Here is a 14,928-nt window from a genome sequence, read left to right as displayed (position 1 = left end):
ACACCGAAGTGTTATAAAAAGGATTATGAACAAAGCTATAATTATAATTGTTGCCAAAAATAGTTGTTTCAGCCATGTTAAATTTGGTAGCCAAGAGGTTAACTTTTCCCATAAGTCAAACCCCCAGGAAATGTTGTCCCTGGTTATTTCATGAAAACTTTTAGTTTGTTCCCAGATTTTAGATAAGTCTTTTTCTATCCTTTTCTCCTGGTTTACATATGTACAACAATGTCCACCTATAGCAGTACATAATCCCCCTTGCTGGGCAAACAACATATCCAAACCCAGCCTATTCTGGAGGACCATTTTTTTCAGGGAAGAAGTCTCCTCTTGGAGGGCTTGAATCGCATCCCCTGTTGCAGTACCGAGACTTTCCATAGTAGCAGAAATATTTACTAAAGCCTTTTCTAACTCACTCACTCCCAACCCTGGAATAAGCCATCATATAAAACTATGAAAGCCAGTGGGCTTGTCTATCAGGGGGTTGTTACCACGCCTCTGCCGAAAAAGTCTCATGTGTGTGTGTAAGAATTTTGGTGTGTTAAGGTAGGTCAGGTTCCGTGTAACCGTAATGTTAGGTATTATGATCCCTATAGTACATCGGCCAGCCCAATTATATGGTAAGATTTTATATCCTGTATGTCCACAAATCCAGTACCAACCACGTGGGGCAGGGAATCCCATCAGTTTGATTTTTTTATTCATGTGGACTTGGTCTTTTGTCCATAAGTATTTAGCTCCTGCCCACGGAAGATAGTTGGTACAATTGGGATATTGTCCTACGAATGTCTTCCCCTTACACCTTGGATCAGCGCTATTTTCCCCCGCAAGTGGTGCGGCAGTTTTTAAATTGCACTCTTGAATGCACGGTACACCTTGGGTTTCGTCCCATAAATTTAAGTTTATCTGCCAATTAAGATCTTCCTGTTTTATCTCTGCATACGCCTCGGGAGACATGCCTAGGAAAGCCTTGAGACCTTTTGGGAAGACCATGGCCGTTACAGGGTGTCCACTCCCCATGTTTTTCGGCAGATGCGAGCATAATCAACAGTCAGACCAATTCATGACTTTAGCAACTTTTTCATGGAGCTGCAGAAATGTGTTACTTTCCCATGCCCCGACTTTACTTGTCAGGATAACGACTAGCGTCGTGATAGACTTCGGTGCTCTTTTTACCCTGGTGTGGTGTATCCAGGCACTCTGTTCTCTGATCTTGATTGCTGTGAAGGAGGTGAGGAGTACCTGATACGGTCCTTCCCACTGTGGTTCCAGGGTTTTTTCTGCAAGAGACTTTACATATACATAATCTCCAGGTTGTATATCATGCACAGGTTCATCTAGACCTCTTCCCCGGGTCCCAATTACATGCTTTCTAATTTTATTGAGCTGTTTGCTCAATGCCACCATGTAGGAAGTCATAATTTCGTCCCCAATTTGCATAGATATCCCTTTTTGTATTCCATAGGGTCGTCCATACAAAATTTCAAAGGGGCTCAGTCCTTCCTTTGCCCTTGGTCTCGTTCGTATACGCAGAAGGGCTAAAGGGAGAGACTGAGGCCACGTTAAGTTTGCTTCTTGTCCCAATTTCACAATTTGCTGTTTGATTAAGTGATTCATTTTCTCTACTTGGCCACTCGACTGAGGGCGATACGGGGTATGAAGTTGCCAATCTATACCTAAATGGTGGCTGATTTGTTGCGCTATTTTTGAGACAAAATGTGGTCCTCTGTCAGAGGATATGGTTGCCGGAACCCCAAAACGTGGTATTATCTCTTGTACCAATACTTTAGTTACCTCCCGAGCCTTGGCTGTCCTAGTTGGGAACGCTTCTGGCCAACCTGAAAAGGTGTCAGTTAATACCAGCAAATATCGATACCCCCCTTTTCTTGGAAGTTCTGTAAAATCAACCTGCCATTGTTGTCCAGGCCCATTGCCCTTCCCAATCTGGCCCATTTCTGGTTTGGGAGTATTTTTTGGATTAGTCTGGAGGCAAAGGTCACACTGTTGAGTCACCTGTCTCACTGTGGTATATAAGTTTCTGGCTACAATTTCTCTTATCAAATGTTTATACAGAGCCTCTGTTCCCCAGTGCCTTTTTCTATGTTCCTCCCGTATCAAGTGCCACAGTAAACAAGAGGGAATAATTAGTCTTCCCTGTGGGGTATAAGCCCACCCCTCTTCATTATATGACCCTTCTAAGTCTGTAATAAGTTTCTGATCTTCTTTGGTATATTTTGGCTTACCTTGTAGGGAGATTTGCCTATCAGGAATTAGGGCCCCTTCTAGTTTTACCTTCGTTTTGGCCACTTGTTTTGCCTCCCTGTCCGCCAGTTCATTCCCTTTTTCCAAATCTGAGCTCACTTTCTGGTGTGCCTTAATTAATAATTGCCACTTTCTCAGGGAGTTGGACAGCTTCTAGTAGCTTCAGAATTTCTTCTGCATGTTTGATATTTTTCCCTTGGGAGTTCAATAAGCCTCTTTCTTTCCAAATTGCTCCATGTGCGTGCACAACTCTGAAGGCATATTTTGAGTCCGTGTAAATGTTCACAGTTTTGCCCTGGGCCAACTCCAGGGCTCGGGTTAGGGCAATTATTTCTGCCTTCTGTGCAGAGGTGTTCATGGGCAAAGGCCCTGATTCTATTACCTCTTGACTGGTGGTGATGGCGTATCCTGCATGTCGATTGCCATTCGAGGCATAGCTGCTCCCGTCTGTGAACCAGTTTTCCCCATTTTTTATGGGGCTATCCTTCAGGTCTGGGCGGCTTGCGTATGTTGCTTCGATGGTTTCCAAACAGTCATGATGCACTGGTTCTCCTGCGTTCCCACTGAGAAAAGAAGCTGGGTTGACAATGTTAGTGACCACGATTTCCACATCATCCTGTTCCACTATCACAGCTTGATATCGCAGGAATCTTTGTGGAGAGAGCCAGTGCCCACCCTTTGCTTCCAGTACTGCTGACACTGCATGGGACACAAAAACAGTCATTTTCTGACCCAGAGTAAACTTTTGGGCTTCCTGTATGTTCAGTATCACAGCTGCAACCGCCCGTAGGCATCCAGGCCAGCCCTTTGCAGTCGCGTCTAACTGCTTAGAGAGGTAGGCAACTGCCCGTCGATGCGGACCCAGATCCTGTACCAGTATTCCTAGGGCAATGCCCTGCTTTTCATGAGAGAAAAGAAGAAACGGCTTACTCACATCTGGGAGTCCTAAGGCCGGGGCTGACATCAGAGCCTTTTTCAGTCGCTCAAAAGCTTGTTCAGCCTCCTTATTCCATTCAAGGTGTTTCTGCTCAGTCGCTGTCAGCGCATACAGTGGTTTAACAAGCAGTCCATAATTGTAAATCCACAATCGACACCACCCTGTCATTCCCAGAAAGGTCCGCAACTCCTTTACTGTCTGGGGTTTCTGAGTTTGGCATATCACCTCTTTGCGGGCCTGCCCCAAAGTTCTCTGCCCCGCACTAATTTCATAGCCCAAATAATTCACTTTACGCTGCGTTGCCTGGGCCTTCTTCTTGGACACCCGGTATCCTTGGAGTCCTAAGAAGTTTAACAGACTCGCCGTCCATGCCATACAGTCTTCCTCTGTCCTGGTGGCGATCAGGATATCATCCACATACTGCAACAATTTTCCTTTCTCAGACGGGGTTTCCCAGGATTCCAGGTCTTTTGCAAGCTGATTGCCAAAAATGGTAGGACTATTCTTAAATCCTTGCGGCAACACCGTCCAAGTGAGCTGGGTCTTCCGACCACTCTTAGGATTTTCCCATTCGAATGCAAACAATTTTTGACTGGCTTCGTGGAGAGGGAGGCAAAAGAAAGCATCCTTCAAATCTAAGACAGTAAACCAAATTAGATCAGGTGTTAACGCAGTCAGCAGGGTATATGGATTCACCACTACTGGGTAGAGGTCTTCAGTTATCTTATTCACTGCCCGTAAGTCTTGGACCACCCTATATGACCCATCAGGTTTCCGAACAGGTAATATAGGGGTATTGAATTCAGACTCACACTCCTTTAATAGTCCTAATTGTAGAAATTTTTCTATCACTGGCTGGATTCCTTCTCTATCTTCCTTCTTTAGGGGATATTGTTTAATTCTTACCGGTTGTTGGTCTTTCTTAACTTTAATTTTGACCAGTGGAGCATTTTTCGCTCTTCCCGGTACGTCGGTAGCCCATACCCCCGGGTACACTTGGTTTAGGATTTCCTCGTTAATTTTTCCTTCTGAGGGAAGACTGGTTAAGGTTAGACTCAATATTTGAATGTATTGTTGATCTTTTACCTCCAGAGTAATTTCTCCTTTTTCAAATGTGATTTTTGCTCCCAATTGTTCCAACAAATCTCTTCCCAAAAGTGCTTTTGGGGAGTTGGGCATATATAAAAACTTGTGGATGCCCCATTGTTTTCCCAATTTGTATTTTAGAGGCTTACAAAAATATGCCTTTTCACTTTGGCCAGTCGCCCCTTTTACCATAACATAATCATTCCCCAGGGGCATCAAGGCTTGATTCAAAACCGAGTATGTTGCCCCTGTATCTATTAAGAATTCTACTTTTTCTTGTTTTTCCCCTAGCTTAATTATAACCAGTGGATCCGCTAGGGTAGATCCCCCAGGTTCCCGTCAGTCTTTCCCTACGTGGGCTATTGTTCTTCCTGTGTGAGCCCTTTGGCCCCCTTTCTTATTCTTTGGGCATTCCCTCTTCCAGTGACCAAAATTCTTACAGAAAGCACACTGATTTTTACCCACAAGAGGCAGGTTCCGTTTAATCCCTTTTTCCCTTTCCTCCCGCATGACAGCTATCAGCTTCTTTTGCCCTTGCCTATATTCTTCCTCTCTGTTACTAAACACTCTCCATGCTTCATCCAGCAGCACTTCTAAATTCCTGCTTTCTGTGGGGCGTAACTTCTGAAGTTTGCGTCTTATATCTCCTGTGGATTGACCCAAGAATAGGGAGATTAATTGTTGTATTCCTGCCTCTGACCCAGGATCCAGCGGTGTGCTGCGGCGCATCACGTCCCTCAATCGATCCAGGAATTCAGATGGGGACTCGGAAGGGCTCTGTCCGATTGCATACAAAGCTGACCAATTTATAGTTTTGGGGATTGCCTTCTCCATTCCCTTTGAAATCGATTCCTGGTACTCCTGCAATTTTTCCATATGTGCAGATCTATTAACATCCCACTTTGGATCTTGGAGGGGAAATGTTCCTTAATGTTCCCTCCTGTAACTTTATAATGGTCTTCGGCCAGATTCCCTGCTGTTCCAATAATAATTGTATATCCTTCCAATCAGGATTATGTTGCTTTATAATAAATTGGAAATGCTTAGTTACACTTACCGGGTCACTCCTATAATCTTTTGCAATCTTTTTCCACTCCCCTAGGTCAGCAGTAGAAAAGGGTACTTTAATTAACATCATCCCACCATCCGGCCCCACCGCCTCCCGGAGAGGTGCTTGCAAAACTGTTGGAGCGGATTTCTTCCTAGTACGGGAAGATACGGGACTGTCCGGGGGAGTCGAAGCTCTGTCCGAGTCCGCATCCTGTTCCTGTGGTCGAGGGGGAGGCTTAAATAAATCAGTTAAATCTTGTTCTGGCGCCTGATGAATCTTACTTGCCTTAGTACATCTTTGTCCAATACTACATGCCGAACAACACCGCCTCAGTTTACCTCTGAGCTCCTTGTTGTTTTCTCGCTCAAGCGCGAGTACCATAGGGTTCTGTGGGGGCACCATCCCACAGTCCCTTTGCCATTCCGGGTGGTTTCGGAGGGTGAAAAACATATCTGCATACGAAACCTTATCCCATTTTCTTTCTCTTCTTAAAAACAGCATTAGTTGTAAAAGGGTGTTATAATCTATTGACCCATCAGACGGCCACTTAGCCTCACCTTCTAGCTTATACAACGGCCACCATTGATTGCAATATTTGATAAGGGTCTTTTTACTTTCCGTACTTCCAGTCCCAGCAATATCTTTCCAGTGAGCAAGTATGCAGCCCAGAGGACTTTTCTTTATTATTCCTCCGCTCTGACCCCCTCCCATATTTATTGATTTATTATTTATCCTTCTTTTGTACACAAACACAGCCCTTTCTTTCTTATCCCAGTCTAAATTTTACACTTAGGATGCTCGGAATTCCAGCCAAACTCTACCCACAACTTTTTCACCACAACACTTACACTCTAGAACAAAATATAGGTTTACGAGAGTTACCGTGGTGTAAAGGACACTATTCAGGACCGTCAGGGTCCCACCACAAGGGAACAAAGGAATCTACAATGACAGAACACAATAAACTACTACCGCGGTTACAAACACACACTTTGGATCCAATTCAATCTTTGCACACAAACAATACAATTTACATAGACTCACAGTGTTCACACTCTCGTGAACGTCCACACACTCATAGTGGTCACACACTCATACAAGAAACTTGGGAAAGAGGAAAGTCCCCTTGCTTTCTAGCCCACCTCAGAAGAATCTGGGCTGCTAGGGGCGGCTGGACAGACCTCACGCCACACACACAGTCACAGCTTTGCTGGGATTCCCAAGACTCACTCACGCTTTCACAACACAGGCATTTACACCATAGGAGGTCCTGCACGCAACATAGAATTTTTACCATGCAACATAGATCACACACACACAAGAATCCTTCACGCAGACACTATGGCTCAGCAAGTCCAAATCAGTAGCCAACACAAAATGCCTTATTACAAGAACCAAAAATCGATACCAGCAAAACACAGACTAATTTGATCTATTCCCAGGATCACTAGTGGTCACTCTATCGGTCAGTGAGTCCCCAACTGGAGCCCCAAACCAACCTGGGTACCCACCCAAAGGGGACTATGCTGCACGCCAGACGTCTCTGCGCGATTTACCAGCTGCCCCGGCCACGCGTACAACTTACAGGCCCCTATCGTTAAACATACCGTTTGGTCCGCGGCTTCAAGAGGTTGTTGTCTGCTCCCGTGGTGAGCGGCTGGCAGCGGAGGCTCCTCCGAGGAAAGTGCTCGGGGCGCGCCTAGGAGAGTCCGCTCCGCAGTCGATCCCGCAGCCAAGCAGAGAGCCTCCTGGCTGGCTCGCCAAACTGACGTGCGGAAAGCAGACTCCACAATCTGTAAGACTGTAAAGTAGGTATGTTTATTCAGCGCCGGGCAGCACGGGGGGTAGTCCCACCAAAACCGTGCGCCCCTGGCACGGCAATTCACTTTGAATTTTATACAACCAAGTGTTACATATGCATGAAGTTAGAAAAACACGCCTATACATATGCATGAGCTATCCCCGCTCCGTATTAAAATTAGTTCCAAGAGGTCATTTAGGTATTACAATTAGTTCCAAGAAGTCATTTTAGGTATTACAATTAGTTCCAAGAGGTCATTTGTCCAGTTTTAGCTGGCTCCTGAAGGAGACCCCTTGGTTCTTATCAGGACTGTCCTAAGTTTCCTTAGCCCCTCTTCTCACTAGTTCTGATGTTTTGTATTTTCTGTAAAGGATAAACAATAGTGTTGATGTATAGTTGCATTTCAGTCAAAGCTTTCAACTGCAAGTGTGAATTTAAAGTGATTATTTTTTTAATAATTAGAATTCTTGACAGCAAATATATTAATACATGCAATGCAGGTTTGGAGTTTTTAAAATAAATTTTGTTGAAGTACTATTATTTTATGTTCATAAGAATAGCCTGCTATTTTTTGAGCGGATAATGTGTTTGTTTTGATGCCGTGTTATTGGCATTTTTAAATAAGAATTATTCAAAATATTTTTTTCAGCTAAAGTTCACTATATAATAGCTTGCTATATTGTTGACTGAATCACAAATGGATGCAGCTCCCCTTGAATGAGAGGGTGTTCTGGTTTTGTTAGTGAGGGGGGGCCTAAGGTGGTTGCTTCTGTAGGAAACTGCTAGAAGTCGCTCCCCTTTGTTCAGTGGACTCGGCCGGGCCTAGGGCGGACCCGCTGCTGGGAGGACCCCACGCCGGAGCAGGTGGAGGCCTGAAGGAGACTGTGGCCTGTGGAGGGCCCACTGGGACAGCTGTTCTGGAGGGACTGCACCCTGTGGAAGAGATGACCCACGCTGGAGCAGTTTCATGAAGGACTGTGGCCCGTGGGAGGGACCCCACGCTGGAGCAGGGGAGGAATGAGAGGAGTTCTTCCCCCGACGATGATATAGCGGCATTTAACAACGCGTGACGAACTGACCGCGACCCCCATTCCCTTTTTCCCCCTTGCCGCTCGAGAGGGGAGGTAGTAGAGATAATGTTAAGCCCAGGAAGAGGGAGGGGTGGGGGGAGGTTATCTTGTTCCCTGTCTCATTCTCCTGTTAGTTTTAGAAATAAATGAGTGTTTTTCCCCAAGTTGAGTCTGTTTTGCCCGTAATGGTAACTTTAAGGATTTCTCCCCGTCCTTATCTCAAACCTTGAGCCGTTTTTCTTATATCATCTCCCCCTATTCTCTCGGAGGGTGGGGGGAGCGAGAGAGAGACTGCGTAGTCTGGTCCCGATCGGGGCTGAACTACGACAGAGGGTTTTTTCTTTAACTTCTTTTTTTTCTCTGTCTATAGGAACATTTTAGAATTTTGAATAGTGCATCATTACACTGTAGTTAATACAGAGCTTCTACATTTTAGGTTGCAAGGGCAAGTGATCTTTTTGTTTAAACCCTCTGTAACTTAAGAAGGGTGGGTTAGGTAACTTGACTGTATTAGTGCTGTCGTCATTTATATCAGGATCTGTGTTTATAAATGTTGCTGCTTGTAACATGAATTCTCAAAAAATCTCAGTGGAGAGGGAGGCAGAGCTGGGAGCTACATTTGTGTCTGAATGCCAGTAGGGACTTAAAGGCGGGTTTGCTGTTAACTCTAAATATTTCTGGAAACAGTCATCTGTCTAGGAAAATTTTAACCTTTTGAATGCTTAAATTATATACTAACAAATTAAAAGTGATAATATTGCTGGAGTAGCTGGTTGGGCACTTTTTTTTTTTTAAGTGATTTAATAGAAAAGATGGGGAGAGACTGTTCAGTAGGGCCTGTTGTGACAGGACTAGGGGTAACGGTTTTAAAATAGAGGGAGGTAGATTTAGATTGGATATTAGGAAGAAATTTTTTACACTGAGGGTTGTAGAACACTGGAACAGGCTGGCCAGAGAGGTGGTGGAAGCCCCATCCCTGGAAACGTTCAAGGCCAGGTTGGATGAGGCTCTGGGAAACCTGATCTAGTTGGGGATGTCCCTGCTCCTTGCAGGGGGTTTGGACTAGATGACCTTTGAAGGTCCCTTCCAACCCTAACCATTCTATGATTCTATGAAAAAGACCCAATGAAAGATTTTTCTATTGGAATTAATAGGAAGAGCAGGAAGGAGTGGGATCAGGCCCTTTCAGTGTTCAAGTGTTAGGCTTTTCCTCAGCTCATAGATGAGAGAGAGTTTTATGTATGCTTCATAGGAAAGTGATATTTTTAAAAAAGTAATAATCTCCTGTATAATTTCTTTGAGACCACCAATCCAATTCTCATTTACTGGGAATTAACCTGAAATAGAGCTGGCTAAGTTTTAACTAAGCCTCATTTTTTTTGAGAGAGGACACTCATGGGATCGTGCCCCGACTACTTAAAAACCAAATAGAAAGGCAGAGGAAGGAGCTCATGATTCAAGGGGCAATTCCCCTCTCCTCTGTATAAGTGTAGAGTAGAGCCAAGAGCAAAAATACCACAAATGACTGGGCTGCTTTGTCCTCCTCCCCCTTCCTCTCTGTGCACTTTACAGCTTGCTGCCTCTTCAGCTTCAACTCTAACTACTTTAACTGCTAAACATTTTCTTGCAAAAGTGAGGTTAGTGTGTATGTATGACCTTCTTCAGGGTAGAGTATCAGAGTACTGCAGTTGTATGTAATCCAGTGGTGCTGACTGCACAACCTGCTCTGAAATGAACAGAATAAACAAATGGAAAACATGAGAGATTTTCCTCTTCATTTCCTGTAGCTTGAAGAGCTTTTTAAAAACAATTGGAGATACAACATTTTGGATTAGAACTATGTATATATTTCTTTTTTTCCACCTAATTTTCATGTGATACTGCTTCCTACAACACACTTTTCTTATATTTCAAGAATACTAAATCAGTTTTGGACTTTGAGAGAGTGTGGTTTTATATTATTTCCATTATAAATCGTTAATGTATAACACCTTACTTATAGTATCTGTTCCAGATTTTATAGGCACAGTCTGTTGAAGTTTAATACTGATATAGCATATCAAATTTGTTTGTATTGCTCTGTATCTATACCTCTGACTTAATGCTTGAGCCAAAAATCAATGTCATGTTTACATAAAATCCAAAAGAAACATTCAAATTCTGCAGTGCTAAAATATTGAGAGCCAAACCTGAGTCTTCATGTTGGGGAAAACAAAGATGGGTTTAGGTCTGATCTTCAGAGAACAGAGTTTGAGACCTTGGTTCAACAGGGTGCTTTCTTGAGTAGTGGCTGAAGTGAGCATCTTTCTTACGGTATAACATACCTTCTTAAAATATAAGAAAACCCAGCTCTTTTGCCTTGTGTTTTTTCATGCCAAGTGGAAATGCAGACTTCTGAAACAGTGCATGCGTGTCTCATTCAGTATTATAAATCTGATATCCTGTGTATTGGTAACTGCAGCAATTTTCATTTCCAAAGAGCTACACAAACATAGCTGCCCTACCGGATTGCTTGAGTTGAAGGTGAGCTTTAGCATCAGCTCAGTGGTGGGAGAGGTGAAAGCAAAAGTATTAAGTGACTTGTGTCACATCAGTGGCAGAGTGGAAAGGGACCTGGGTTCGTGCCACTACAGTGCACTACTTCCTTCTTACTGATTGAGAGAATGGTTAAATTTGCTGGTAGGTGCAGGCTCTCTGGTATGAGATTTGGAAAATTGCTACCAACTTGCTGAGCTACTGAGAGTTTCACATTGGTCTTAATCAGATGCAACTCTGCTTCTGCAGCTATCATTTACCAAATTGTGATGGTTTAGGCCGAGTTACCACACAGTTTCTCGCTCACCCTCCCCCTCCCCAGCGGGAATGGGGGAGAGAGTTGGGAAGAAAGGAAAACTCCTGGGTTGAGATGAAGACAGTTTACTAGAATAGCAAAGGAAAACTACAATAATAACAGAATATAAGGATACTAAAATATACAAAATGAACAATGCACTATTTCTCACCACCCAATGTCCCAATGACCAATACAGCCCGTCCCGAGCAGCAATCATGGAAACGACACCAAGCAGCAAGCAAAGGAGCAAAAAGGGAGCCAGCAAGGTAGAAGGAATGATGCCAGTGAGCAAGAGAGAGATGGAAAAATGGATGCCCCCCTGGGGATAACCACACTTATATACTGAGCATGACGTTTATGGCATGGAATACTCTCTTTGGCCAGTTTGGGTCAATTATTCTGTCTGTCTTTCTCCCAACTTCCTGCATCTGCAAATTAGTGAGACTTGGAAAGCCAGACAGCGTCCTTGGTCTCATTAGCAACAACTCCTATCATCAGGGTGTTTTATCAACATTCTTCATATCTGAAATCCAAACCACACTGGCTACTGAGAGGAAAATTAACTCCATCCCTGCCCAAACCAGGACACAAATAAATGTTTTTCTTGCTATCAAACTTTTATGAATGTTGTGATGGAATAGCAAAGAGGGCTTGTAAACTAGCTTTTAACCTCCTTTGATTTTATTGGAGATGAAAAGGGTACATATGAAAGAAAGGGTTCATCATATTTGTAATTAAAGCAAATTCTTTAAGATATATAATTTCTCAGAAATAGATGATGCCTTTTACTTGATTAATGAAAGATTATTTATAATGAGATATGGTATTTTACTTAATAATGTAAACTCTCTTTTTTTTTCCCTTCACAGGTTTCCACTTGAGTGGCACAGTGACAGAGCCTGCAATACAATCGGAGCCAGAAACTGTTTGCAATGTAGCTATCAGCTTTGATCGTTGCAAGATTACCTCAGTGACCTGCAGCTGTGGAAACAAGGATATATTTTACTGTGCCCATGTTGTGGCACTCTCTTTATACCGGATCCGCAAGCCAGATCAGATCAAACTGCATCTTCCCATTTCAGAGACACTCTTTCAAATGAGTAGAGATCAACTACAAAAATTTGTACAGTATTTGATCACAGTGCACCACACAGAAGTTTTGCCAACTGCTCAAAAATTAGCAGATGAAATTCTTTCTCAGAATTCAGAAATCAATCAAGTCCATGGTAAGTTTGATGCTTGTTCTTCCTTTTGTTTCATTTCCTTTTTGGTTTTGAGCTTTTTTTTTTTTGTGGCATTCAGGAGCATGCCCTCCTGAGATCCCTTCCAACCTGAATTATTTTGTGATTTTATGGTTTTTACTAAAGAGGATTCTGTTATTGAACCTTTGCTTTAAGATGTTTAGGAAGTAATACTTTTTGAAAAAGAGAAAAGACATGTTTGTTAGATACAGAGTAGGTGTAACAAAAGAAGGGAGTCTTTGATAACAGGGCTCATCTGCAGCCTAGCCCCTCTCCTTAGGGTCCAGTGACCCTGGCAGGCCTAGGCAGACAGTGCTGCAAGAAGGTGAATTTCGTGAGCAGTGCTCTTTGGCTTTGAGGGCTATGGGGATGTGGCCAGAGGCAAGGCGATTGCTCTAGTTGTTGTGGGACATAATGAGAAGGTGGTTTGCAGAGCTGCCTGGTGGCAGTGGAAAGGGAAGCTAAAGCAGATGCAGGACATGAAGCAATAGAGGAAGATGCTCAGATGTTGTAAGCTGAAGGCATGTATTGCATGAGAGTTGGTAATAGTCTGAATGTAAGGAATTAAGGGGAAGAAAGAATTATGGTGAGTATGCAAGTGGTGCAGAGAAGACTAAAACAGTCAAGGGTGATCAGAAAAGGGGAAGACAAGAGTGGGAAAGGAAGGACGTATGATGGCTATATTGGCTATATTAGCTATACTATGGCTAATGTAAGAGGAGAAATGACAGAATGCTTAAACTTCATCAACATTGTCTGTAATTATACTAATCATCGGCATGTTGATCTTTGTCAGCTATTTCCTTATTATCAAAATATCTCTTTACTCATTAGTATTTAAAGTATTTTTAGAGAGAGATTTAATGCTTATATCATAGCCCAACTAGCAAAAATAATAGGACAAAAAAAACCCCTTAAGTTGTTGATCAATTACAAAATTTCACAATGAGTTTCAGTAGGGTAGTTTTAAAAATATCCACAAAACTAAAATATTTGTCTTTTACATGTTGCTGTTTTCCTAGTAAATGAAATTGCAGTGTGTCTTTATTGACTGTTGGTATTTCTTAATAAACTACCAAAAACTGAAGTAGAAAATCCAGGCAGCACAAGAAAATAAACTGCTATTACCAAAGAAAGCTGGGTTACAAAAGAGGATCTATAATCTCCTGATTTTCCTCAGACTCCCATGAAACCATGATCTGATTTATTTTTTTATTTAATATGTTTAAAATGTTAACAATTCCAAGATTCTTTTAAGGAAAAAATTTCTTCCTCTGATTATATAGCAAGTGAGTGTTCTTCTGGGATTCATACTGTAATTCTGTTATTTTGATCTTTAATAAAATTCCTTAAATTAGAAATAAAAAAGCTAACCAGAAGAAATCTACCCCTGATTCTAATAGCATAGGTGGCTAAACATAAGATCACCATTCACTCTGTCATATCTGCTGTGCTGCAGGTGTTTAGTTTATAATACAAAACTGTCTTGTAGACCTCTCTTGCTTTGAAAAGTTTAACCTCACTAAACCAATGTTTGAAGTGGAATTATACTGAACACTGCTTGAAGGCACAGGTAAGTAAGAGGGAAAACTTGCTTACAAAAACTTGCTTATAAAAGTAAGAGGAGACCTTGCACAGAAACACCAGAAACAGCTTTGATTAAAGGAAAATCCTGAATCTGGACTTGGATGAGGAAAATCTCTTCAGTGTTACCTAGAGATGTTTTAATTCCAGGGCTGTTTTATATAAAATTTCTAGTTCTGGTTTTCATATATTTCTAGTGATAGGCAAAAGAAATCGGCTCTTGAATACTACTTATTGTTACATAAGAATGATCTAGGGCTTTGAAGATCTCTGACCACAGCAGTCTTATTGACTTGCTTATGAGCTGGCTAGGGAGATGGAATAACTCTGCAGTACTTTCACAAAAGGTGAATTGGATAACTGTTTATTTGCTCAAAATTCTGTCTTATGCAGCATTCGATGACTGGCTTTGACCGCCTTCCTTGTGAAGGAGGTTACTGCGGGGACTAGTGAAGTGACTTACACTGATGACATGGGTTTTGAAATGACAAATCCTTTTAAGTTCTTCAGTGGATACAAGTGATAGAATATCCTTTCTTGCTTCATGACTGAGCCTCACTGCAGGAAAAAAAGGAGGGGATGCTGTTAGAAGTGCAGGAATGTGTTGTCTATTCACTAACTTCTTCAGGAGAGCCAAATGATTTATTGGAAATCCTCCCTGTATTTGCCATGTTAATTTTCACTTGGTGATGATTACATTAGAAGAGGGTTTTGTATATTTTTAAGGTACAAGAGCACCTCTTACATTTGAGAAGATTTGTTGTGTACTAATTTTCTCATGTGACTGCTTGTGGTGGTTTAGCCCGGATCACCACACAGTTTCTTATTCACCCTGCCCCTATCTAGTGGGACAGGGGAGAGAAATTGGGAAGAAAGGAAAACTCGTGGGTTGAGATAAAAACAGTTTACTGAAAATACTAAAAACTACAAAGCTAACAGGATATAAGGATATTAATATCTACAAAATATACAAAATGAACAATGTACAATTTCTCACCACCCGATGTCCGAATGACCGACGCAGCCCGTCCTGAGCAGCGATCACAGGAACAACACCGAGCAG

The 14,928-nt window shown here is 42.4% G+C and overlaps 1 protein-coding gene across 2 annotated transcripts in view; it reads left to right on the top strand.

Annotated features, from left to right (window-relative positions):
• Positions 1-14,928, top strand: part of LOC147596819 (zinc finger SWIM domain-containing protein 6-like) — a 174,042-nt gene that overhangs the window by 71,821 nt on the left and 87,293 nt on the right. For both annotated transcript variants that reach the window (XM_086769518.1, XM_086769519.1), the window contains exon 2: positions 11,910-12,266. In XM_086769518.1, coding sequence (XP_086625644.1) covers positions 11,910-12,266 — 357 coding nt within the window. The remainder of the gene's footprint in view (positions 1-11,909; positions 12,267-14,928) is intronic.

Source organism: Chlamydotis macqueenii, chromosome W, assembly GCF_036417535.1.
Source record: "Chlamydotis macqueenii isolate bChlMac1 chromosome W, bChlMac1.mat, whole genome shotgun sequence".
In the NCBI taxonomy this organism is placed as follows: domain Eukaryota; kingdom Metazoa; phylum Chordata; class Aves; order Otidiformes; family Otididae; genus Chlamydotis; species Chlamydotis macqueenii.
The sequence above is the reverse complement of the archived record's forward strand: the minus strand, read 5'-3'. Positions and strand labels throughout refer to the sequence as shown.